This window comes from Hemicordylus capensis, chromosome 3 (genome assembly GCF_027244095.1).
Source record: "Hemicordylus capensis ecotype Gifberg chromosome 3, rHemCap1.1.pri, whole genome shotgun sequence".
Taxonomy (NCBI): Eukaryota; Metazoa; Chordata; class Lepidosauria; order Squamata; family Cordylidae; genus Hemicordylus; species Hemicordylus capensis.
In genome coordinates, this window is record NC_069659.1 from 140860093 (window position 1) to 140887149 (window position 27057).

General features: G+C 43.0%; 1 protein-coding gene and 1 long non-coding RNA gene across 17 annotated transcripts in view; one reads left to right on the top strand and one right to left on the bottom strand.

Moving 5' to 3' along the window:
* The first annotated feature begins 3378 nt into the window (after positions 1-3378).
* On the top strand, positions 3379-12147 carry LOC128349591 (uncharacterized). The gene is made up of 3 exons (XR_008318869.1): positions 3379-3417; positions 5307-5401; positions 12048-12147. It is a non-coding gene; the product is annotated as an uncharacterized LOC128349591 (long non-coding RNA).
* Positions 12148-12549: 402 nt separating this feature from the next.
* Positions 12550-27057, bottom strand: part of MCF2L (MCF.2 cell line derived transforming sequence like) — a 178959-nt gene continuing 164451 nt past the window's right edge. For 9 of the 16 annotated variants that reach the window (XM_053306934.1, XM_053306931.1, XM_053306930.1 and 6 more), the window contains 5 exons: positions 24221-24301; positions 18079-18188; positions 15405-15517; positions 14858-14970; positions 12550-14712 (listed from right to left, as the gene is read on the bottom strand). In XM_053306934.1, coding sequence (XP_053162909.1) covers positions 14618-14712; positions 14858-14970; positions 15405-15517; positions 18079-18188; positions 24221-24301 — 512 coding nt within the window. In that variant the 3' untranslated portion in view covers positions 12550-14617. The remainder of the gene's footprint in view (positions 14713-14857; positions 14971-15404; positions 15518-18078; positions 18189-24220; positions 24302-27057) is intronic. The other 7 variants (XM_053306943.1, XM_053306939.1, XM_053306936.1 and 4 more) reach the window with 3 other exon arrangements.

Genomic DNA, 27057 nt, shown 5'->3' on the forward strand with positions numbered 1-27057 from the left:
TCCTGGGTCACGTCTGGCATGTATTTATTTAAACATATTTCTATACTGCCCCAAACTTGAATCTCTGGGCAATTTACAATTAAAAGCATTTAAACATTCAAATCAATTAAACAATTAAAATCATTTAAACATTCAAATCATTTAAAACCCAACATTAAAAATATTAAAACTATAAATCTAATTAAAAGCCTGGGTGGATAAATATGTCTTCAGGGCCTTTTAAAAAGTTGCCAGAGATGGGGAGGCTCTTATTTCAACAGGGAACACATTCCAAAGCCCAGGGGCAGCAATGGAGAAGGTCCGTCCCCATGTAGCCTCCATATGAGTCAGTGGCAACCACAGATGAACCTGTCTAGATTATCTTAACAGGCGATGGGGCTCATGGTGAAACTTTTCTCGGACTTTTCCTGGAGACTTTTTTCCGTCCAATGTTTTCATAATATAAAAATTATGATACTTCCAGGGTTGCTTTCAATAATGATCTGGGAATTGATGCCAATTCCTGGACAAGGCGGTGATGGAGTAAGCCCCTATGGTTGAGCTCAAAGTCATCCATGTTTTTGAACCGAAGGTCTAGACAGGCAATTAAAACAAGGTTATCAATTCCTATCTTTGACTGAAGTTATTTCTGGATATTTTTTTCTTCCAATATTTTTTCACAATATCAAGCCACTAACATTTCCAGGATTGTTTTCAATAATGGATTGATGCTGATTCCTGGATATTTTAGGCCAGTCCTGGAGGGTTGGAAGCCCTATCCATTGAGCAGGTGATGGGTGGAGCCACAGATAGTGAGAGGTGGAGCCAACTGTGGGCAGCTGCCGGGGTGGAGCCAGGACTAGGCTGGTGCCTTGGCAATAACTGGCAGATTTGTAGCCACCAAGTGGGACCAAAATACAAACACACACACACACGCACACACAGATCTCAATTGCTCATCAGCAGAGATACAGAGAAATATGGAAAACATCAGTTTGTTTGTTTATTACATTTACAAACCACCCCATCCAGAGGCTCTAGGCAGTATAAAGATAAAGTTGTGCTGTCAAGTTGCTCTCTATGTTTCTTTATTTTACAAGGTAAAGGTAAAGTGTGCCGTTGAGTCAGCTTCAACTCCTGGCGACCACAGAGCTCTGTGGTTGTCTTTGGTAGAATACAGGAGGGGTTTACCACTGCCTCCTCTCGCACAGTATGAGATGATGCCTCTCAGCACCTTCCTATAATGTGGCTGCCTGATATAAGTGTTTCCCATAATCTGATATAAGTGTTTCCCATAGTCTGGGAAACATACCAGCAGGGATTCGAACCAGCACCCTCTTGCTCCCTAGTTGCTCCCTTGCTACAATGAGTTTAAAAAACATAAAAAAACAAACACAATTTAAAACACACTACTTAAAACAGTATAAAAACAATTTTAACACAATTTAAAACTAAGTAAAATACTTGAAAACAATTTAAAAACCTTGGAAGGTCAGGCCAAACAAGTAAGTCTTTAGGGCTCTCTTAAAGGCCAACAGTGAGCCTAAACTGCGGATATCTGCTGGGAGTGCATGCCGTAGGCTAGGAGCAGCTACAGAAAAGGCCCGGTTCTGAGTGGCCACCAGTTGTTTATAGTGCTTAACAGGACTACAGTAGAGTGTAGATTTGTATCCAACATAACAGGATCAAACACAAGCACACACACAGAAGAAAAGAACGGTACAAGCCACAAGTATAGCACAGACCAGCTACAAAATACTGCTTCTGTGGAGAGTAAATACATTCTGAAGTCACCAGGGCAGGAGCGTGTACCTTATTATTTTAAAAAATGAATACTACTCCTAATAAATAGCAACAGCAGGAAGAAAGAACTCTGAGCCAGAGTGGGCTGGCTCACTCTGTGGTTAGTGGTTAGTGTGCTGGACTAGTTTAGGGAGATCCAAGTTGAAAGCCCCATTCAGCCATGAAACTCACTGGGTGACTCTGGGACAGTCACTTCTCTCTCGGCATAACCTTCCTCATAGAGCTGTTGGGAGGGTAAATGTAACCATGTGTACCACTCTGGGCTTCTTGGAGGAAGCACAGGCTATGCATGTAAAAGTGAATAAATCTATATAAGCCACAGGTAAAGCAGACACCAGATACAAAAGTGGAGAACAAATGCATTCTGTAGTTACTAGGGCAGCTCTGCCTGCCTATTTAAAAAGGCATACCCACATAATATAAAAACCGGAGATTTTTCAATGATGCTTGCTGCAGCTATGAACCATCTCCTGTAACTCAAAGGACACTATGGGAAGCAAAGATGTGTGAGGACACCCTCTCCTTACTCCATGCCTGCTGAACAGCTGGGTGTCACACTCTTCCCTCCTTGGGTGCCCACCACTTAGTCTGGGTGTCCATCCTAGCAAGCAACAAATGTTTTTATCGATATTACTTCCTTAATCCTTGCCTAATGAGCCATAACCCACAGTTGACATATACATTTTACAGATACTGACCACAATCCAGAGAAAAACCTGGTTAGCTCATTGCATAGCAAATGGATTTTTAAAATTATTTTCCTTCCAACAGAATCCATTCCTTTTCTACATACACTACAGCCACATGGAAAGCCACTTCTGCAATTATCTGAAAATAATTGTTTGGACTGTAAACTGTTTGGACTCAGAAATCCATGCATATGCCCTAAAATAATTTTCTGGCTTCTTTTGCCAGTTTCTAATCTAATTAGTCCAGTATTACAGTTTGCTGCTCCTTCTAATGTTTTATGGCATGTCATTTTCAGAATGGGCCATAATGCTTTGCATACAGATTAGATCAGAGAGCAAGGGAGAGAAAGTAGAGGTAGCATGAACACGAACAAAGAAGCCAGCAAAATATCAGATTTACCAACAACCAGTCAGCCTACCTGCTCTCTGACTACTCAGATTCTTCTGAGTAGTGTTTTATAGCTGCTTCCCTCATATACACAAGGGAATCTTAAGTAAGTTTAAATAAAGGTAACAACAATTCCATTTTTTCCTCCCTCCCATTCCCTCGTGACTCCTCCTCCATTATCTACAGGACCTCCCTTGGGACCAATGTCCAAATAAATAAACAAAATGCAAAAGATTACCAAGTAGAACACAAGTAGCTACAAGAAAAAGATTTCCTCACTCTCTAGGCACTCCGATTGGTTGCCAGAGAGGACATTCAGCATTATGCCTTCTGATTGGTGCTCACCTTCTGAAAATAAAGGCAAGCCTTGTATTTGGCTCCTGCCTCATTAATATTCAAATCTGAACAGCTCTGGATGTTCATACTGGTGTTTACAACATTCTGGTACCGTCACCCACCCTATGTACACACTAGGGCCAGGCTGTAGGCAGGGAAGAAGCGTAGAAAGGGAGGTGGTGAGGCAGACAGAGAAATGGCTACAGAAGACAGACAGAGGAGGTAAAATGACTGACAAGTATTTCAGGTTTACCATGGTGTATGTGCGTGAGAAAATAGTACCCAATAGTACTCCTCGTGGTGAGAACTGTTTGCTGGGCTGCTCCCATTTCCCCATGGAGCCATTTGGAAGGCCCCCGGGCCCCAGCCGCTGATAGAACACAGTATTCCTGTGGACTGCTGTTCTTTCTAACTTCTCATTTATTTCAACTTACTTTAATTTCATTTTAAATTTTTCATCTGTTGTCTTTCATTTGCCTCCTTTTTTCATTTCTCTCTGTGTGTGTGTGTGTGTGTGTGTGTGTTTGCTTTTGCTCTAGTCCTAGCTTCCCATGTGGTACGCAGTCAACAGAGCAGAGTTTCTCTGCTTTGCATAGGTAGCCAGAATGCTTCTTCTTCTGTTACTGTTAATTCTAATTTGATTTAATTTCTTTCAATCTCTGCCTCTCAGCCTTTTTAATTAGCAACCCCACCAGTGGTCTTGTGCAAACCTACCAGCAGGGGGAGCAACCACCTTTAAAAAAATCCCTTCAAATCTTTCAATATCTAAAGGGGGAGTGAAGGGGGTTTTATGTTTATCAACAGAAAAATTCTATTTTCCTCAATGATATGATCAATAAAAGGAGAAGAAGGAGAGAGTTCCACCCTCTTTAATTTTTTTTTTTAAATAATAATTTTTGTTGTTGCACATCCAGGCCCAATAATGACAAGACACGTATGATTGGATGAACTAGGGCCACTTTTATTAATTACAATAACCTGCAAGGTAGTTACAATTAGAGTCCCTGTCCCCCCCCGCCCCCATGGGCCAGTCTCATAAGGAGAACTGCCCACCACAGGGTGAAGGACTGGGTGTTGATTCAGCCCGGCGGCAAGTCTGGCTGTCACCATAACTGTGAGGCTTTAACCCCACTGACAGGGGGGGCCAACCAGCCCCTACCCCACCAGGCCACACTACTCTGAGTGGTGGGCACCAGCCAGTCTCTGAGTAGGGGCGGATCCCAGGTCAAGGGTCACAGAACCTGCAAGGGCTGTTCCTTGGCTTGCCTACTCACCTTCAATGGTCCTCCAGTCAGTTACCGAACTTAGACAGCCTACTCTAGCCTGCACTCACATGCAAAGTGACCAAACATGCAACAATTACAACCTAGCAATTAGAGTCAGTGAGAACTAGGCGGGAAAAGGCCACACCAAAGCCAATAAGGCGTGACCGAAAAAATTCCTACTTGGCCCCAAAGGCGACCTGACAGCCCTCACTGAACAGGGGTGGAGGGACGGGTGCTTTGCCCCCAGAGCAACTGAGAGTAAACAGAAGGGAACTGGCCGTTTATGCAGCAGCACCCCTGCTCCCATACGTCACATGCCGAGTGAGCCAAATGGCAGCCCCCCTGCCCATCTCAAGGGCTGGGCAGACTAGCTGGATGCAGTGGCAGGGTGCAGGTTTTTTTGTACAAGGACAACTAGTCTCTCAGTTCCTACTGGATTTTTGCCACCTTTGCTCCCAGCGAGTTTGTGCTAGGGTGACATGTTGGTGGATTTCACATACCTTTCTTTCTATATAAGTTCCATTTGTGATTCTAAAGAGCTAATGGTCGGTCTAAGTGCTGAGATGTTTTTCCACAGTAGCTGCTGATTGATGAAATCCCCTTTCCCCTCCCTCTTCGTGATATTTTATTTTTTCCTGCTTTGTGTAGATTGCCTTGGGATGAGATGTCTAATTCTTTATTGCAGTAATGTGAGGAAGCTGGGAATTTTATGTCCTGTGTGTCTCAGGTTACGGGACTTTTCTTCCTCCTCGGGGGAGTCCCTCCCTCACTTTTTGAACTTGGGTTTCAAGCTCTGGCTGTAATTTTTGTGTTTTTGCTTTTAATTTTGCATTGTCTCTTGTTTAGGGTTCCATCCTTTGTGTTGCTGAGATGGATTTGCAGACTATCCGGATTGGCGAGATGCCGACTGAACTCTGTGCATTGAGATGGACTGGCAGTAGGTGGGAAATCCATAATATACCATATATCCCATATATACCATATATTTATATACCATAAATCCATATGTACTGCCAACTCGTCTGATGGCTACACAGAGACAGGCCTTCTCGGTTGCTGTCCCGAGATTGTGGAATGCACTCCCCACTAAGATACGATCCTTCCCATCTCTGGCAATTTTTTAAAAAAACATCTAAAACCCCATCTTTTTAACCAAGCTTTCTCAGCCTTTTAAAATTTGTTGGTTTTAATTTTGTGATTGATTTTAAATTGTTCAATTGTTTTAACTTTTTATATGTGTTTTAATTGTTTTACGTTAACTGCCCAGAGACAAAGGTTTGGACAGTATATAAATGTGATGAATGAATGAATAAATAAATAAATGTCTGGTCCAATAGCTATGAACCTTTGCACATATGCACTTCAGGATCACAGGGGGGGCAGTCCCTTTTCTTTCATTCAATATGGGGGTATTCCTTCATTTCCTTCCCCCATCCCACAAAGAACCCTTTGAGGTCTGGTGGCTCGGGCTCAATAGTGCCTGGTCCAGGTCAGCCGTCGAGCCGGCTCAAGGAGCTCTACGGGTATACTTGTAAAGGGGAATCTGGAAAAGGGAACTGTACATTTCTCATGTACCTGGCTACTTAAGAACAAGATGCTCTGTAAACTAGTGATGTAGCTTAGATAACAGTGGCCTAACTTTATGTTATTAGCCTATGGTGTGGTTAGCTAATAAGAGATAACATGAAAAGGGAAGGGAAGAGAGGAAGTGAGTAGAGTGAGGAGCATGAGAGCAGGCAGGGCCCTTCTGATCTCTTACTTGTCATTACTGTAATTAGAAAACATCTACCTTGGCCCATGTTTACTTGGCTTGAGATACTATAGTAGACACGATGCAAGCACACCTTTTTCTTCCTTCAGTCTTGGAGGGTCAATCTAGACATGATGTGGCAAATCTATGATTACAATATCTTAGGGTTTCAAAACAAATTAGCAGCAGTTCTGTGGAAGAAAAGCTGAACTGGATTGGCACCACAGTGCTGAGGATGAGTGGTTGACCCTTTCCTTGTTCCATTTCCCCAAGTTGATATTTGTCCAATGGGAAAAACATATAAGTACTGCAAAGTCCATAGACCAAAAAGCAATTTTGAGACCAAGCAATGTTAATTGAGAAAATGGAACATTAGTTCCTTACCCTGAAGGCGTCTTCTTGCTGCTGGATTACAGGACATCTCTGAATGGGTTATCCTTCCCACATGCTCCAAGGCAGGACTATGCTAATTAGGTGAAAAAGCCTTAAGAGCCTGGGAAAGATAGCCCCCACCCTCAGTTCTTTTAAGCCAAGGTGAGAGAAGTAGACAGGAGCCAACACGCATACGTTCCATGGAAGAAAAAAACAAACAGGTAGAAAAGGAAAAATATGTCCATTCCCAGTAGTAGATGCGGACAGACACAGGGAGGGTTGAGATGTCCTTAATCCAGTAGCAAGAAGAAGCCTTCTCAATAAGTGATGGTGGATGCTGCTAAATGAGGACATCTCTGAGTGGGACATACCACAGCCCTGGAACAACTCTGGGAGGAAACGTGCTCATCTACTCCGGGGGAAGAACCTGCTGCAGCACTCTCTGGCCAAATACTGCTTAGGCAGATACTTTGGAGCCTGGACCTAAAGGCCTTTGGAGCCCCCCCCCGCCAATTAAGCATCATCATGCAAGGCTGGGCGACCACACCACCCAGGACAGACTAAAGAGGATTTGGGGGGCTATGGAAGCACTGGACTTCGGCCCCAAAGTCCAGGGGTAAGAGCACCTCTGTTTATAATGCCTGGTGAAGGTCGATAGAGACATCCAGGTGGCTGCTCTGCAGTTTTCATAGGTGGGCACATTTCAGAGAAAGCTGCTGAAGTTGCCACTGCTCTGGTGGAATGAGCCAAAATGCTCATTGGAGAGCGAAGGTTCTGAGACTCCTACACCATGGCAATGCAGGCCTTGACTCACTCGGCGAGGGTAGCTGACAAGACTTGTTTTCTCATGGATACAAGAAGAAAGAAAACAAATAGGGCTTACGTGGACTGAAAATTGGCCAACTTACGACATGCTTTTTCTGACGGGTGAACTGGGATGGGGCAAAAGGATAGCAGGATGATGTCTTGTGATGGATAAAAAGATGAAGACACCTCGGGTCAGACCGATGGGTCAGGAATCAATCGTACTGAATCAGTGGAAAATATGCACAAGTTCTTATGGACTGACAGGGCCTGTGATTCAGATACCCCGTTTGCAGAGGCACCCAAAAAAGCCTGTTTAGAGGGTCAGGATCTGATTTTAACTTGTAACCTTCAGCTATGGAGTATAGGACCCATTGGTCAGTTATAGAGAGTTCGCAAGCATAGAAATGTTCCGATAGATGCCCTTCTAGCCTGAGAGGCAGCAAGTCAGGATTATTGTTTTGCATTTCTAGTTTGGTTGTTGAATGTCTGGTGGGGCTGAGTGAATGGTTTATTGAAGGAGCATGGGCAGTTCCAGAAGGTTTTGAATGTTGAGTCCCTGTCTGTTGAGTCCCTGAAGGGGGTCTTGAAGGGGCAAAAGGAATGAAAGGGTCACCTAGGCTGCACTCTCTCGGTTCTGGGGTGTGTGTGTATGGCATGGCTTTGCACTTGTCTTTGGTCTCCAATAATATGTCTTTAAGCGCTGCTTCCACAAAAAGCTTCGTGCCATCATAGGGAACCAAGGCCAAGTTAGCATGTGACTGGTGCCACTTGCCACTGCTTCAGCCACAAGTTTTGATGGGCCACTACAGAGGAGGTGGATGTGTGGGAGGTGAATTGAATTGAATTCATAGTGGCATCCACCACAAAAGCCTGGGCCCTTTGGATACGTATGGGGTCCTTAAGGATCATGGAGTAGGTCATCTAGCCAAAGGCTGGAGGCTCTGGCCAATAAGGAAGAAGCTGCCATGTATGGATTGACAGGGAAGAGGCCTTGTGGGAGTACCTTAGAACTATCACCAGTCTTTTGTTGGTTGGGTCCTTTAGCAAGGCTTCACCATCTCTGGGTTGGAGAGAACGTGCTAACAGTGACACCACTGGTGTGTCAGTGGGAGGGGTCTTGAGGAGGTCTAAGGCGTCCTGTTGAAATGAATAAAATTTGTCATCGTGATAGATTTTCTATTAGATGCCGGCATCTGTCACTCCTGTCTAACAGAGTCCAAGAAAGGTTCTGGGAAAGGCCAAGTCAAGTCTTTAAAAAAAAGCAAAAAACCCAGCATACCCTTAGACACCGGCACTGGTTCTCCAGAGGCCGACTGTAGGCCCAACGTGATGATCACCTTGGTCATAAGTCAAAGATAAAGGCATTAAGAAGTAGCCATGGCTTCAGTGTCTTGGTCATCCAACCATTTGCTATCCTCCTTGTCAGGGTGGTATAAATCATGGTCTAATGCTGTAGCATCCAGAGGTATATCATCTGCATCTGGAGCAATAGGTGTGGTGGGATGAGATCTGAAAGGCCGTGAATCCAGATGTGAGGGGTTGGCACTTTAGGGTGTGGACCCACACCCAATAGTTCAGATGAATGCGCACCTGCCTCCCCCTGGGTAGTGCCCGCAGGGGTGTTAACCTTTTTGTTTTTTGCAGGAGTGGACTTGGATTTTTTTTCTTTCATGTTTACACTTCTTTTTAGCCTTCTTGGGAGAAGGCTGCGAGAAGCAGAGGACGAGGAATCTGAGGAAAAAGATGGTTCTTTCCTGTCTTCCCTTTTTGGGGGGGTTGGATTGGGTAACCTGGCACAGAGAGGAGGAGAAGATATTTTGGAACCAAACCTGCCAGGCAGGGGAACTTCATCTGAGAAACCGGATGGCAGAAGAGGGGATGGGGAAGACTCAGAGGACCAGCATAAAAAAGCCTGAAGCACAAATCTCACTGCTTGAGAAGCTAAAGAGCCTGCTGCAGCTGAAGCTAGGGTCATAAGATGCACCACTTGGTGTTGGGTCTCATGGCCTGGTGGCAGGAGATCCTATGACAGGCACCCCCAAACAACGGCCCTCCAGATATTGCTGAACTACAACTCCCAGCATCCCTAGACACAATTTTTTGTGGCTAGGTATGCTGGAAGTTGTAGTTCAGCAACATGGGAATGGGAATGCCTGCCCTATGATCTCTCTTGCTTAGCTGGCTGCTGCGGTGAAAAAAGCCCACTCAAATCCATTGCTGCCTGGGCAGATACCGGGGCTCTGTACCTGCAGGAAAGGGAGAGATGCTGTTGTCCTTCAGAACTAAAATGTTCCTTGGCCTCCGAGATCACTCCAAGGCAGGGAGGGAGAGGAGGAAAAGGAAGGAAGGTTTGGAAGAAACTAGTTCTTTTTTTAAAAAAGGAGTAAAAAGAGAAGAAAGTAGAAGTCAAACTGAAGAAGGATTGAGTAAGATGAGAGTTAAAAACACTGGGTAAGAGAAGAAAAATGTTGGAAAGAGAAGTCTGCCTGGAGCAACCGCAGAACTAAAAGAACTGGGAGGGGGTATTCTTCCCAGGCGGTGAGGGCTTTTTTCATCTAATTAGCATAGTCCTGACCTGGAGCACATGGGAAGGATAACCCACTCAGAGATGTCCTCATGCAGCAGCAGAGAATGATATAGAGAAAGAGGTTTAAACCCCTCAGTACTACAGCCCAAATTGTCTCATGCTCCCTGTGGTTGTGAAATATTTCTAAATCCATTTGAGTCCCGTGATTAAGATCTCCCACTTCATATCTAGTTTGACCTTGATGAATATGTTGGAGACAGCAGAAGTAGGTCAGCTTGGTGTGCCTTCTAGTCAGATCCAGCATGTGTGGACTGTGGCAGGATGGACACTTTTTGAAAGCTGTGCTCACTCACTTACTGTCATATAACACGAATTGTTAGCTATGCATTTCTTCTGAAACATCTAGAACTAGCACTGTCTGAGCCAAAACAACTGGGTGGACAGAAAATCAGACTCCTTCAGACAGTTTATCATCTTTTCATGTTCAATTTGCTATTATTTCAGAAGCTGCTTAAGAACTGTAAAAGAGCAATTGGTGAAGTGTTTATGTAGGCTATGACTGTTCGTAGCAGGGAGCTTGGAAGGAAGGGAGCCAGCTGAGCAAGAGTAACCTCAGGCCCTCTGCCAGGGAAATTAGCTTTGCTCTATTTGTTCTGGTGGTTGGTCCTGGAAAAAAATCTCATGTGAATACTATTTACTAGCCAATTTGAGGGGTTGTGTGTTTGTAAATCCTCTATTATTTAGATTCTTTTTCTTGCAGAATGTGTTATACACACTACGTTTGGGCAAAAGGAAAGGTAAAAAATATTTCCCCTTATGCCCCAAACAGCCTCTTCATCACAATCTATCTAGTCACCTCCCTCCTCTTTTTCAAATCCTTCCTCATGCTCCATAAATTCTACCCTTAACTGTTCACTGGCTCTGTAACCTATTGCAGTCATAAACCTACACTATCCTTATTATTTATCATACCTTTTGCTGTGTCAACATTTGCTTTTTTTTTTAAACTGAAAAGCAGCACATAAATATTCATAATGGATTTTATTCTAATCTTTTGACGAGTGCAAGGAAAGGGGTTTTCTGCAAGTGGAAGAGGTTCTTGCATCAAGTGCAACTTTTCTTCTGCGTGCAAAATGGATAGAACAGTGCTTTACCAAAAGTTAGGATGCAATCGTATAATAATTTATTTATCTTGTCCTCTTCCCCTCAAACAGACTGTAACCCTAACTCCATTTACATGGAAGTAAGTTCCTCTGAAATCCATTAGGGTGCATTAATGCATATATGTTTATTACCTAATGTTCATAGCATCACTATTCCTTTCACACATGTAATAGGCTAGGGGTATGCATGAAATGGATTTTGTGATTCATGTCAAGCTCAAAACAAATGGAAAAATAATCTAATCAACTCATCGTAACAGTAGCCTAGGCCAGCTGTTTCAATGAATCAACCTTGAAACACTCAAAAGGTTTTGAGTGCTTTGAGAGTCATTTTGAGGCCTGTTTTTCTGGGGAAATCTGGTCTACTAATTGGGGTGAACAGGTAGACCAGTCCTCCAAGGATGGGGCGACACATTGTCGGGTGTGGGGGGAGGCCCTGTCTTTCTGCCTCACGCAGCGTGTAGACCAGCCTTCTGCTCTGGATTTAGCATGCCATCCCGCCTCAGAGGACTGGTCTAACCACTGATCCCAATTTCAAAATGGCGCTCAAAACACTCAAAACCTTTTGAGTCGTAAATGGAGCTGTTCCATTTCAAGCTCGAAACAATCCCTTTATTTTAAAAGGGCCACTCGAAACACTTGAAATGGCCCGTTTTGAGCATGAATCAATTTGCACATCTCTACAATAGGCATCAAGAGTCACCTAATGGCACAGCACGGAAATGACTTGATAAGCAAGTCAGATGTTGCCTGCTCGAAACCCCACTGGTATGTTTCCCAGACCATGGGGGAATACCTATATCGGGCAGCATAGGAAAGATGCTGAAAGGCATTATCTCATACTGCATGGGAGATGGCAATGGTAAACCCCTCCTGTATTCTACCAAAGACAACCACAGGGCTCGGCTCTGCAGTCGCCAGGAGTCGACACTGACTCAATGACACACTTTACTTTTACCTTACAACAGGCATCACAGATCAAACACACAGAGCTTTCATGCCACTTTGCACAGAATCTCTTTGAGGCACTTGACACATTCAGCTGAGAGTTACTGAAGAGGGCAGGACGGTATGATGTATGCAAGCTCATCTGTACTTCCAGGAAAATGTATGTGAGATGCAAGACTGCTAGAAAGGTATCATGTCAATTCTGTATAGATCTAGCCCAAGCACTACTAGAAATTACCAAGAAATTAACAGACAATGTAGCATTAAATTAGTTATATATTTTATCTCTTCTAAACTCAAAAATGACTGAAAACAGAGGACATGTATGTTACGCTTTGATTATTATACCTGTGAATCATGCAGAGATCTTTCTGAGTTAGGTGCACTGAGGATGAAGCTTAGAATGCCTGATCTATACACAGCATCTGTGCAAGCGCAGGAGGGCTTCTTGGGGGGCTCACTGCACCACTTCTGACACACTGTGATGCCATGGAAGAAGAAACCACACACACTACCACCATGTTGACCCATGGCCACCCAGAAAGAAATGTTGAAATTTATTTAAGTTTCATACATACAATGAAGCCAGTGGATTCTGTAGTAGGAATTTACAACAGCAGTAGAAAATTGAAATGTGGACTGTATTAAAGTGCAATGGACAAATACGACCATGTGAATAAAGAAAAAGATACTTTCAGTGGACAAAGGGAAGAGATACAGTATTTGACATTAGAGAGCTCTACAGACGTTACCCTCCACAGCAGTTTCTTTATATGAGCAAGAGAAGCAATAAACTACTTTCCCCACTGTGTGTGAAAAGGTTGTTTATTGTTTGTCAGACTCCTATGCTTGCCACACTGGGAACAGCATAATTATGAGGCCCCATCCGTGCATTGGTATTGCATCCAGTGTTTCATCCCAGCACAATTTTTGGAGCAACACAGTTGAGTATTTTATAACACTCATATTTACAAAATAAGTTACAGAGACTATTGCTACTGTATTATTACCACAGAACAGACTGTGCCTTGGTTGGCACAGTCATGTTGTGTAAGATAACGTGAAGAGATGCATCTTTCTGTGCTGGAAACTGTGTATAAAAGTAAAGCCTTGGGGAGCCTTCACATTGCTGCCTTCTGAAGAAACACAAGTACATACAGAGGCATCTTTAGCAGCCTGAAGAATATAAATACATATTTTTACATCAATAGACACATAAACATATACAACGAGATATAAAAATCTGCTCTGACCAGGGCCAGTTTGATAGTAACAGTGAGCCAAAACCAGTTTCTGGCATTTAGAACAAAAAGTTGACCTTCTGAGACACTTTTTATTCTTCAGAAAGGAAATCCAAGTTAGTCATATCATGCCAGATCTCAGTTGCCTGGTGCTGAAAGTCAAGTTGCCAACTTTGAAGTGACTTTTTGCTCTACAATACATGGATGAGGTACACATGACATGCACTAAAAGTATGGGAGAATCTAGGATGGCTATACACAAGTTTAGATACTCCTTGCATTTGAAAGGCAAATTTGTGAATAGTTTTCTGAGGGGGGCAGATTTATATATAGAATCAATTTACCTTGCATATAGAAAAAATGGTTATGATTTTCCTTTGTTTTCTTTAAAAAATTTTGCAACAGCTTTTCTTGAACCTCAAACAAAGCTCTTAATTTCACAATGAACGTTATGCAGCAGAAAGGATTTCAGTTTGCAGAGTAAATTGGAAGAGCTTCATTTATTAGCTCAAGGTTCTTTTCTAACTCTTGGAATTACAATTGCATGGCATCACATAGCATTGAGAAATACCTTAACTAATATAAAACATGTTTCAGTGTTCTTGCTCCATAATTAAAAAAATATGTTTTGTTTTATCAAACAACTTATCAAATCGCCAGCATTCTGTAAACAATTATTCTTATAGAATTTGGTTGTGGTTAAGAAAACCCCCTCAAAATGGCCATTGTCATAAACTGTTTTTAAAAAAGAAAAAAGTATTGTCTCTGTTGAAGTGAAACTGTTGGTTTTTTTCACAGCACAGCCTTATCACAAAGCCTATGGCTATGTAAAAGCACAGAGGTTAAAAAACACAAAGTCAGAATAGAGTAGCCAGATCAGAACTGAATCCCCTGATGCTAGAAGAGATCTTCCATGTATTACACATTGAGCCCAGGAGATTTCTTTTCAGCTCACTTCACACAGATCAGGCATCTCACTTTCTTTCTACATTGCATATTAACCTAATATTTATTGTTTTACTGTACAGATTTACACAGACACAATCTGGTCTCTTCACAATATTTCCCCACATTATCCAAGCAAGGTGCATTCTGTTGTATCAAAATGATAGATTCTCCACATGCAACTTTCAAACAAACTTCTTTCTAACAAGCTGTCCTATTCCTTGCTCCTGACAAATATTTCACATTTTCATTCAGGTCTCTTTAAAACAACTTTGTAAACTACCATTTCAATATGAAAAAAACATAAAGGACGGGAGAAGTATGGTGCTTCTCTGTTTTGTCTAATATCCAGTATTCACATTAGAAGTGGACAGCTTCATGAGAGTTTGAGTGGAGTTTAAACGTCAGCCCTTAATGTCCGAGAAGCTGGTGCTACCAACGTTGCAACTTTCACTGTAGCTTGAAGATGAGCTCAATGTACTCGAACCAGCTGCAGATTCTGGAACAATGGAGTGGAATGCACACACATTTACAAAGGAAGATATTTTATCTGTAATTCTTGAACTACAGTTGACTTGATCCTGCTTCTTTAACAAGTACAGCAAGCCTGAGCTAAGTAAAATCAATTATAATGACAGTCTTACCCATCTTACCTGTACTGCTCAGAGATGCAGCAGATTTTGAGTTGCCAACAAGCATCAACAGACTATTGACTGGGACCCAACCTTCTTTGTTTGTGCTCAGATTCTTTATATACCTAAGAAACAATGGTTTTGTTTTAGAATTGAAATACTAAGCCTACTTTCTTTTCTACACACATTTGGAAGTTGTCATTTATAGACAATATTTTAAATTTGTGACGAAAGCCTGGTGCATACATAACACTCTAGCTTTCTAACTATATTGACACTGGGGTCACATTGGGAGTGATGGCCACATGCTCCTTCCCAGCAGCTCCTTTTTCTTGCCAGTTTCCTCCAATCTTCTTCAAAGGGCCATGACCATGATAAAAGGGTTTACATCTTTATCGGCCTTAACTATATTTTGCCAGCCAGCTTCAAACTCCAGTTATGGTGGGGAGTGAGCAATCCTGTTATCTGCTTCTGATCTCTTAATTATAAAGAGTGCTAGATATGCATCAGGCCTAAGTGCTGTTGAGGATGTCCTGTTGCAAAACACAGTTCTTCATACCAGAGTCCATCTTCTCCTTCGTGAATCAGCTGAACTAATTCTCCACATTTCAGCATCAGGTCTTCAGAGCCTCCTTTGTCATAATCAGCCACGATAGTGTATTTACCAGGACTCTAAATACATGGAGGAAAAACCAAGACTGTTTAAAACAGAAATAATAATAAATTCTGAGACTTGTTTTATGCTGATCTATTGAAGTGCCTAAACATAACTTTTGACATTTGCATTTTTAAATAATTATTTCTGAAATTATATTCTTTAATTATTATTGGCTGACATGCTTCTAAAGAGTTCTGGACTAATGCTGCATTGGTGCTTGCGGGTATATGGGGATTTCAACAAAGGAAGCTGCCTTATACTGAGTTAGACCCTTGGTCCATCTAGGTCAGTATTGTCTACCCAGACTGGCAGTGGCTTCTCCGAGGTTGCAGGCAGGAGAATCTCTCAGCTCTATCTTGGAGATGCCAGGGAGGGAATGTGGACCCATCCCCTTAGGGGAATATCTTACCATGCTCATACTTCCAGTCTCCCATTTATACGCAACCAGGGTGGACCCTGCTTAGCTAAGGGGACAAGTCCTGCTTGCTACCACCAGACCAGCTCTCCTCCCTTAACGACATCCCCTTCCTTTGGAAGCCCTGTGTGTTACCTGAAAATATGTTCCTGAGGACTATGTGAGCCTTAGGGGTATATTTTCAGGTGGCACAGAGTGTTTGCTTCAGAAGGGAAGCTCATCAACATTTGCTGGCATTGCTGAGCCAGCAGTGGAAATGAGTTACTTGAAACACTAGTGTTTCTCCCACTACACCAGTGCACCATCAGTCATGATGTCAGCCATTACTATGATGTATATACCACTTTTCAACAAAAAAGTCCCCAAAGCAGTTCACATAGAGAAAATACCACTACCACTAATAATAATACCCTGTCCCAAAGGGGCTCACAGTCTAAAAAAAGCAATGTATTAAATTGTTCTTGGCCACATATATACATTGGGAGTAACTCAGGGCCCTCACGTGCAAAGGAATTCCCTGTTCTCATCTATGAAAAATGTTCCAGGTCTTCGGAGGATTTCCCATGATGCCTGCAGAGTTTGTCTGTCATAAATAAGAAGTTAAAACATCTGCATGAGAGAATTTCTAATTTGTGTCTTGAGAAAACAGGTCCAAAAGGCCATTACACACATTCTGCTACTGAAACCGAGCCCAGGATGAGCCTAGGTAACTCTAGATTATACCCACGGGGTAGAAGCAGCAGCAGTCCTCCAGTAGTGCCCTCCCAGGCAACTATTTGCTTTCTCGCACAGAAGTGAAGGGCTATCTTTATTTTATTTATGTATATCTAACACAATCTATGTGACTGGCACTTTACCCAGAACTGGGGCACTTGCCCTGAGCCCCACACCCTCTCTGGCCCCACGCCCATGCGGCTGGGCTCCTACCCAGACTGGGCAGGATCACAGCTGACAGCAAGCATGGGGGCTCCATGCTAGGTCAGCACAGAGGGCCCCACATTAGCCCGTGCTTGTCAGTCTGGCATACCTGGGCCATGCCATTTGTGACCCAATTGCAGGGAGGCTAAGGAGGAGAGGCATCAGCTCAGGAAGTGGCAAGAAGGGCAGTGGCACTGACAGTGCTCCTGGCAGCCCGGCTTGCCACTCCCTGGAGCTGCTCCAGTCTCCCAGGCCTGGGCACAGGAATGAGCTGGAGCCCAAACTGCCAGGTCCTGGGCATGCTGCAGTGGAAGAGAAGGAGATGGACTGGCCCTGCACCTGATGTTGGTGTAAGCATGAGGGGCATGGCCAGCATCGATGGTCCCTGTGCACTCTCTTATTTAGCTTGGGCCCCGTACAGAATGAGAAAATGGTTCCCTATATCCCTAGGGGCTCCCAATCTAAAAAGAGACAACAAGAGAGACAGTGGAGGAAGGAGAGGGAAGTGAAAGCAGAAGAAAACCATCTGTGACTTTTCATGTGCCCATACTTAACCAGAATTACAGTATCATGTGGGTGCTACTCTTCCCCTCACTCCATTTTCCGAACAAACCCCAAGTACATCCCTGACACTGGGTGGCCCATGCATCCAAAGTCTAGTGGGCTGTATTGTGTGTGCGTGCACACCCCCGCCCCCCCACACCAGGGCCCTCCAGTTGTACAACAGGCAATTTGCTAATATGTATAAATATTCTTACATTGAAAATGTTCCTTGAGCTATCTCACTGCAATGTATCCATTACATTTAAATATTTAAAAAATTCCAGTTCATACTAATATTGTAAAAATTTATATAACTCAAAATTTATATAACTCAGAATGAAAATGTGCCATACAGAATTGTGAATATCAGTTAACAGTGCTAGTTCTATGAGAATGATTAAACTGATGCAAAGCTAGCTATCATAAGATCATTGTTTATCCACTGGTGTTACTGATAGACAATGCTACCTGTATAACCAATGTGGTACTGACATATGGCCATTTCTATAAATCCTGATGACAATACTGCAATAGATAATATGCCGGTCCCCAAATGTCTAAAGAAGGCCTGTCACTGAGATTGGGCTCAGACATTTCATCTTCCCACCCCATAAAAAAAAAAGATTCCAAGCCAGTGAATATGCATTTTCTATTTTTATTCTGGGAGATACAAATATGTATAATGTGAAAATATATTACCAGCTTCTTCTCTCCTCTTCCTTCCTCCTCTGCATCTGATGAATTAAGTGGGTCCTCAGCACTAGACCAACCATCATTTTCTTCAGAAGCTTCAAGAGTCTTAGACCATCCTTAATAAAACCATAAAACCGTTAACAAGACTCATAATGCAAGCCCTGAAACCTAGACAATCTGTGAAGTTTTTTTATACACTGAAAAGAGCTATATAAAAGTAGTATAATTTTTAGCATTAACAGTTATCAGAACTTTTGACATTTATATGGTGTAACTTCCACATACAAATTAGGGTCCAATGAAACCCACAGATGCCTTCTGAGCAAATTCCATTGCTTTCTGACTGAATGCCATTGAAGGAATATGGGTCCAAACTGTGGCTATTATGTGGTCTCTTTGTAGTTGGTAGGCAGTCAGCGAAATCAAGAATGTAGCCAAATGATGAATTAGAATTTAATAACAAATAATTTGGGAAAGTTGGACCATTACTTAAGTTTTAATCTGACCATTTTCTGGATGGTTTACTTTAGCCTTCTTGTTTTCATAAACTTGCTTTTACAGAGCAATAAACTGCTTTGGACTGCACATCTTGCCACCTGTTCTCTGGACTATTGTCCACCTTGGCTCATTTCATCTGCTAAGAGTACTATCAGAGTGGGTCTGGTACATATTATAAATGCTTCTCTGAGGGAGGGCAGGAAGCCTCCTTACCTCAAGGAGGATATTATTAGACCTTACTTGAAGAAACTTTCACTGGATCCCTCAGTCAATTATAGACCTGTCTGCAATCTTCCATGGTTGGGCAAGGTGATTGAGAAGGTGGTGGCCACTCAGCTCCAGGCAGTCTTGGAGAAGACGAGAACCATTTCAAACTGGCTTTAGGTTGGGCTATGGGGTTGAGATTGCCTTGGGCGGCCTGATGGATGATCTCCAATTGGGTATGAAGGAATGTGACTGTGTTGATCCCTTTTGTTCTCTCGGCGGCTTTCAATAGGGATGTGCACAGAACCAGTTCGGAGGCCCTTTATGGACCTCCAAACTGGTTTGAAAGACTGACGGTTCAGCTGATTCAAAAGTCAGGGGGATAACTTTAAGGACCAAGGAGGGTGATCTTAGCCACCGCCTGCCGCCATGTTTCCCCTGCTGGCGCTGTTCTCAAAAATGGTCCCGCCAGGGCGGCAGTGTACCTCCTTGCCACCCTGGTACGTTGCAGACCAGACGTACGCTGCACGTGTCCACTTCTGACCACTTCCAGTCCTCGACACACCTGGGCAGCAAAGAGGTAAACTGCCACCTTGGAGGGATCATTCTTAAGAACAGCGCCAGCGGGGGAAATGCAGGGTGGGTGAGCACCCTCCTCAGCCCTTAAAGTTACCCCCCACCCCCTTCGAACCGGCAGTCACTGGTTCTGTGCACATCTCTTCAGTACCATCGACCATGGTATCCTTCTGTGTTGCCTAAGCAAGTTAGAATTGGGTGGCACTGTTTTACAGTGGTTCCATTGCTACCTCTCTGGCAGATTCAAGTTGTGTCACTTGGAGACTGTTGCTCTGCAAAGCAGGAGTTAATGTACGGAGTTCCACAAGTCTCCATACTGTCTCTAATGCTTTTGAACAGCTATATAAAACCACTGGGAAAGATCATCAGCAAGTTTGGTTCAGAGTATCATCAATATCCTGATAACACCCAAATCTATTTCTCCATATCCATCAGTTACTGGCATAACTTCCCAGGATATGGGATAACAAACTGAAATTGAATCCAAATAAGACGGAGGTACTAACTGTGAGGTGTCAGAACTTGAAAAATGGTTTAGATCTGCCTGTTCTGGATGGGGTTACACTCCCCCAGAAAGAACAACTATGTAGCTTGGGAGTGCTCCTGGATCCAAAACTCTCCCTGGTTTCTCAGGCTGAGTCAGTGGCCAGTGGCACATTTTTATCAGTTTTGGCTGATACATCAGCTATGCCCACTTCTGGAGGAAAATGACCTTAAAACAGTGGTACATATGCTGGTAATCTCCAGGTTTGACTACTGCAATGCATTCAATGTGGGGATGCCTTTGTGTATAGTTCATAAACTGCAGTTGGTGCAGAATGCGGCAGCAAGACTCATCATGGGGATAACCCACAGAGACCATACAACACCGTTCTCATAAGAACTGCGCTGGCTGCTGCTATGTTTCCGAGCAAAACACAAAGTGCTGGTTATTACTTATAACTCCCTTGATGGCTTGGTCCATGGTAACTAAGAGAGCGCCTCCTTTGTCATCAATCCCCCCGCTTATTAAAATCATCTGGGGAGGTCTGGTTATGGCTACCACTGGCTCATTTGGTGGCTACTCGGGACTGAGCCTTCTCTGTGGCTCCTCGGGGCTCTGGAATGCACTCACTGTTAGTTTCTCCATCACTGGCTATTTTTAAAAGGACCCTAAAGACACACCTGTGTTCTCACATTTTTAATTAATTTTAATTGGCTTTATGGAATGTTTTAATCATTTTATCCTGTTTCTATATTTGTTGTATTTTGACTTGTGTACACCACCTAGAGGGAGTAGATAATGGTGTGGCAGGGAAGTAACTTGCATAGGGAGCAAGAGGTTGCTGGTTTGAATCCCTACTGGTATGTTTCCCAGACTATTGGGAAACACCTATATTGGGCAGCAGTGATAGAGGAAGATGCTGAAAGGCATCATTTCATACTGTATGAGAGGAGGCAATGGCAAACCCCTCCTGTATTCTACCAAAGACAACCACAGTGCTCTGTGGTCGCCAGGAGTCGACACCGACTCGATGGCACAACTTATTTACATCACCTAGGGATGCACCTGTCAGGCGGTATAGAAATAAGATAAATAAATAAAATAAATACAACAAATAACTCATTCTTATGATTTCCCAGTGTTAGGTGACATGACTTTACAATACGAAAACAAACCAAAAAGGTGAAGCTATTTGCATCACAAATAACACAGATTCAAAACAGTGAACCAGTTCAGACATCACATAGAACAATGGTTTATTTTATCTAACTCTTTGTATAAACTGATAAGCTGGCAATGCAACATGCATATTTAAGGCGACTCCCAAGTATGCCTTTAAGATCTTCAAATTTATTACGTAAATTTGACAGTACCTTATAAAAACATTGTTTAAAGTGTTGTTAAAAGCATAGTAAAAACAAGTTTGTTTTTACTATGCTTTTAACAACATTTTAAATAACATTTTACAAGGTATTGTCATCTGGTTCTATATAATAAATTTTGAAGGTCTTAAAGGAGTACTTATCTAACTCTGTTAAGTTTGTATGTCTGAAGTCATGCCAATAAACAAGCCATGATTTATTTCAGACTATTTAGGGCAGTGAAATCCACAACAGACTGTGAGAAGCTCCAAAAGGATCTCTCCAAACTGGGTGAGTGGACGACAAAATGGCAGATGTGGTTCAATGTAAGCAAGTATAAAGTTAGGCATATTGGGGCAAACCCCACCCCCCCCGCCAACTTCACAGATACACTGATGCGGTCTGATCTATCAGTGACTGATCAGGAGAGAGATCTTGGGGTCATGGAGTACAGCTCATTGAAAGGATCAACTCAGTTTGCAGCAGCTGTGAAAAAGTCCAATTCCATGCTAGGGAATTGAAAATAAAGGGGATTGAAAATAAAAATGCTAATATTATAATGCCCTTGTACAAATCTATGGTGTGGCTTTTTAGTTTAGAAAAGAGATGACTATGGGAAAACATGGCAGAGGTTTATGCAATTATGCATGGAGTAGAGAGAGTGGACAGAGAGAAATTTTTTGCCCTCTCTTGCAACACTAGAATCAGGAGTCAGGTTGTCCAATGTAACTGATGGGCTGGAAATTTAGGAATGAAGTACCCTTTCACACAGCACATAATTAATCTATGGAATTCTCTGCCACAGGATGTGGTGATGGCCACTAGCTTGGATGGCTTTAAAAGTGGCTTGGACAAATTAATGGAGGACAGGTCTATCAATTGCTATTAGTCTGGTGGTTACAGGCCACCTCTAGCCTCAGAGGCAAAATGACTTGGGCCTGATCCAGCAACACTGCTCTTGTGTTTTTAAACTACAATCTGGTTCCAGTCAACAAATCATAGTTTATTTCAGGCTGATGAACCACAATCTGAATCTGTGGTTTGAAGCTGCTTTCCAAATCATAGTTAGTGCTAACTGTGGTTTCACATTGTCTGAATTCAGTAACCACTAATAAACCACAATTAGATATTGCTCTGTCAGATTGACCTTCAAGAGGTTGCTGTACCATGGCAATGGGAGTGAACTTAATCTTATGAAGCTGCGTCCTGAGCATATGGGGAAAACAGACAAGCAGCTCTGAATCATAGTTTGAGTTGTTCACCTGGAATCTCTAACCACGGTTTAGATTATTAACTAAAGTGAGCACAAACTATGGTTTCGTGTTATGTCTGATGTAGCTAGCGCATGTCAAGTGGAACTGTAATATCAAATAATCACAAGTGTCAAGCTTGCTTCCATCAGCAAGCGAACCTGCTCAAACCATTACAGAATTAGGCAGCAGTTGACCCCCGACCATTTGAATCATTATAACATAGGATAAGAACTTCAAACATTTATCAGAGAAGCATCACAAAAACAACTGGTTGAATGACACTGTGGGGAATTCCCATGCTAACTAATCAGAGCAACTCAATGAAAGGAATAATTAATATTCACACCCATGAACAGGGTTTTTCAAAACAAAATTCATAATGGCACTAGAAAAAAGCAGAGGATTCGGTCTAGTTTTCTTTTCCTCACTCTCATGTGCTCATGCAGAGGTATGATCTTCAGAGCAAGATAAAAATTAATAAGGAATGGTTTAATTTTCAAGCAAAATAATTTGTCACTAAAATGTATACCAGTCTCCCTTCTGCCTCTCAATTACTGCACAATGAAAAATACTGTAACATATGCTCTTAGTATTATACATTCTTACTGTTACAAGACAGAGCAACACACACACACACACACACACACACACGCGTAAAACATGCATATATTAGCAGTGTTACAGGTGCTACTCATTCCAAGCAAAACAGCTACAAACTACTTGTGAGTTTCATCTCTAGAATAAATATCCCAAATAAAGCTCAAATGACAGAATTCAACATCCTTCCAAACTTCCTAACTAAACTTCAAAACATAGCTGCAGTAATATCACATATAAGTCTGTTCCCAGATTTTGTCTCGCTGTCACACGTCAGCACGACCAAAAACTCAACCTACAGTGAGCAGGCTGGATTCCCGATGGCTCTCACTTAATTCTATGAGACAAAATAAATGGGCTGTAACTGAGAAGACTCTTTGGGGAAGAGCAGAACCCATGCACCCTCCAACTGAAATCCTCAGAACAGGTACAGGCAGCATCCCTGCCCCCAAATGGCACCAGCAAATACACCCTTTCACTTCCTCCATCATTAAAAAATGGCTACCATTCACTTCTGAAGGAAAATGCAGACTTGGGGACATAATCATGGTGGAGGTAAACACCTGCTCACCCTACTCCTAACACTGGCATGTCCACACTTCCACTGGATGCAGAAGATGCACAATGCGTCTCTGCGACTTCATCCCCCTCCGATGTGTTTTCATTGTACAAATCCTTTCTGCCTGTACACATAACAATGATGGACATTTTTCTAGTTTATGAAAGAGCAGTGAGTGCCATTGTGGCTGCAGCTGGGCTCAGAAGACAGGCTTAAATCCCCACTTGGCCATAAAAGACCTCAATGGTTGGCCATAGTCAAATCAGTCTCTTATTTTCTCTCAGTATAACTTACCTCATGGGTTGCTGAGAGGATAGAAATTTCACCCTGTGCTCTTTGGAGGGAGGGTGGTATGCAATTGTGACAAATAAATGAAAGCCCTGGAAATACTTGAAATGAAAACCCATGTTTCAGGTATAACATAACAGGTCAATACAAAAGTCTGTCTGTCTCTGGTTGCTGGCATTTGTTTTGTTTTTGGCAGTTCTGCTAGTATTTTTGCTGGTCAGGTGTAAGGCTAACAGAGTGTAGGAAAAAGGCAAGTGTCTAAGCAGCCACAATTCACAACATACCACACCATGCACAAAGTCCACATTGCCTAAGAGGGATACATTACCTTGCCTGCGCTGGGCTGCTAGCAACAGATAAGTAGTGCTGACCCACTTGGCCCTGTTCCATGTTAAAATAGAACTTGCATCTGTGAAAGAACTGAATAATAAATCCCCAGTGCATTATACTGTTACTGTGTTGCTGCCCTCATCCTTTGTTGAAAATGAGAGCTAGATTCTACTTGATCCTAATGAAAGTGAAATACAAAGTAGGATGCTATCAGACAGAGTGATCCTTGCTTGTTCTCCTTTTGGAGGAATGTTTGCCATCTCTCATCCAATTATACCAGGGGCAGAACCACCATTGCACAGGGAGGTTCAAAGAACCCAGGCCACCATGCTCAGGGGCCATGCCTTGTGCCCCAGCCACGCTTCCTGCGTCTGATGGCAGATGCAAGGGGCATGGCCTCATAAGCAAATGGGGCCGCACGCTGGGAGCCATGCGGCTCTGATTTTGAAAGGCTTCAGCCAGCACTGTGCTCCCAGCCTGGCTGGGAACACGTCTCTCTGCTTTAGCAAGCAAGGAGAGGCACTACCAGCTGTGCTGCAAATGCGGTGCCAGCTGAAGTTGACTTGCAAATGGGGCACACAGCCCCATTTGCTAACATGGCCATGCCTCCTACATCTACCATCAGATGTGGGGGAGCGTGGCTTGGTGGTGGTGGCCGTTGCAAGCAGGATGGAAGGGGCTGCTGGCATCCTCGCTCCCCCACTAAATTGTACTTTGTAACAACATGCAAGCACCCTTACACTTCTTGATTCTTATCTCTCTCAACTCTTCACAGAATCTGATTTGTTAACATATTTCTGCCAGCACTGAAAAGGTTTGTGGCAAGTTGGAATATAGTGTGTTATGTTTCAGACAAATGTTTTCTGCAAAGGCAGACGTGGAATAATTCCCATATCTGAGAAACAAAATGCAACAAAAAACAATATAAACCGCAGCATCTAAGCCAGTCCTACGGCTGATAAGGCCTGACTAGCATTGGTTATGTAGGCACAAATCGGGTTGCCAGCTTCTAAATAGATGGCTACTGTATTTTGGCAAGGCATACTACATTCAATTACTCTTTAATAAGGAACATTAACTTATGATCACATTGGATAAATCACTGCAGGAAGAGTGATTTTATTCCCCCTGCTGCCCACAACAAAATACAAAAACCTTACTTTTCCAAATTTGGTCCCAACTGTTTTTTCTAATATAGCAGCTACTTGTCTCTGAAAGAACCTTAAGCATTCTCTCATGAAGCCTTCAGTCTCTGTTTCTATTTGACTTTCCCTAAGACCATGTCACATCTTTTCTGGAAACTGTATACAAATTCTACATGCAAAACAGCACAGATGAATGCAACTTGAACATTCCCCGCTTAGCACAACCAGGCCAATTTTCATTTTCCAATCCATGGAAAATGTATTTGGGGGTGGGGGGAGAAGGAGAGAGAGAGAGAGAGAGAGAGAGATTCCAAAGGCTTACTATTTAACCTTTTTATTTCCATTCCTATACCAATGCAGCTTAAAATCTAGAGTTTAATGCCCAGGACAAGCAATTTTTTCTTACTTGTACAAAGTTTGTGTCAGAATTTGCAAAAATTGTCTTGATCTGTTATACCCCAATCATTTTAAATGTTAGTATTTTAATTAAAAACCAAAGTTATTATAAGATGCAAAACTGGTTGGTTGCAGTGAAACCTACAACTGAAATTAGCAGTTTTAATTAGGATACCTGCATTTAAAAAGATTTATTTAAAAAATGAACACTTGAACCATACATAAACACAGTAACTAAAGCCATACAGATGCAAATACAAATGTATATAATTAACTTTCAGTGCTGTCTTCTAGTTACTTATAGTCCACAGAAAGGGACGCAGCATCAGTAGATCCTTCAAATCTTTTACCATGTGTGAATACCTTTCTCAATCCAATGCAGAAAAAAGCCTTTACAAGGAAAAGGGCGGGTGGCCAACAGACCAAGGCCTAGATTCTTCAATGTTTTTTGTTTCAAGACTCACTTTGGATAGACTCACATGAGTTTTACACAATTAAGCCAGGCCACAGAGGCATCAATTGGTACTGGCACACACACTAATATACCACAAGACTTGTACAGACCCACAGGGTTGGAAATCTGAAGCAATTTGAAAAATACATCAGGGTTTCTCTAGAGTTGGCGTGTGCATCGGTCCGGATCCGTCCGGACCGGCAAGGGGGGGTCTATCTTTAAGGGCGGGGGGGTAGAAATGACCCCTCCCGCCGCTCTTCCCCCTCCGGCGCTGCGGTAAAATTTCAAGTTTTCGGGGCGGCAGCATTCTTACCTGCCGCCCCGGCCCCCATCGTTGCCTGGAAAAAGCCTTCATATCAAACACGCATGCGTGCGTCGTGGCGCACACGCACCGCACGCATGCGTGTTTGATATGAAGGCTTTTTCCGGGCAACGATGGGGGCCGGGGCGGCAGGTAAGAATGCTGCTGCCCCGAAAACTTGAAATTTTACCGCAGTGCCAGAGGGGGAAGAGCGGCAGGAGGGGTAAGTTCTACCCCCCCGCCCTTAAAGATAGACCCCCCCGCCGGACCGGTCCGTTTCCGAACCAGTTCGGAGGCCTCCAACATGGCCTCCGGACCAGTTCGTGCACACCACTACTCTAGAGGAGAAATTTGTAAGAATGCTACCAGATGGTTCTTTACATTCAAAACCCACCTATCATGTTATTGCCAGAGATTCTTGGCAATGGTGTGGAACTCTTCACATGAAATGTTCCTAGCCACATTAAAGCAGCCATCATATAGGGGTGACTGGAAGCAGCTAGTGGCTTCCATGTGGCAGCTGTTGTTAAATATGATAG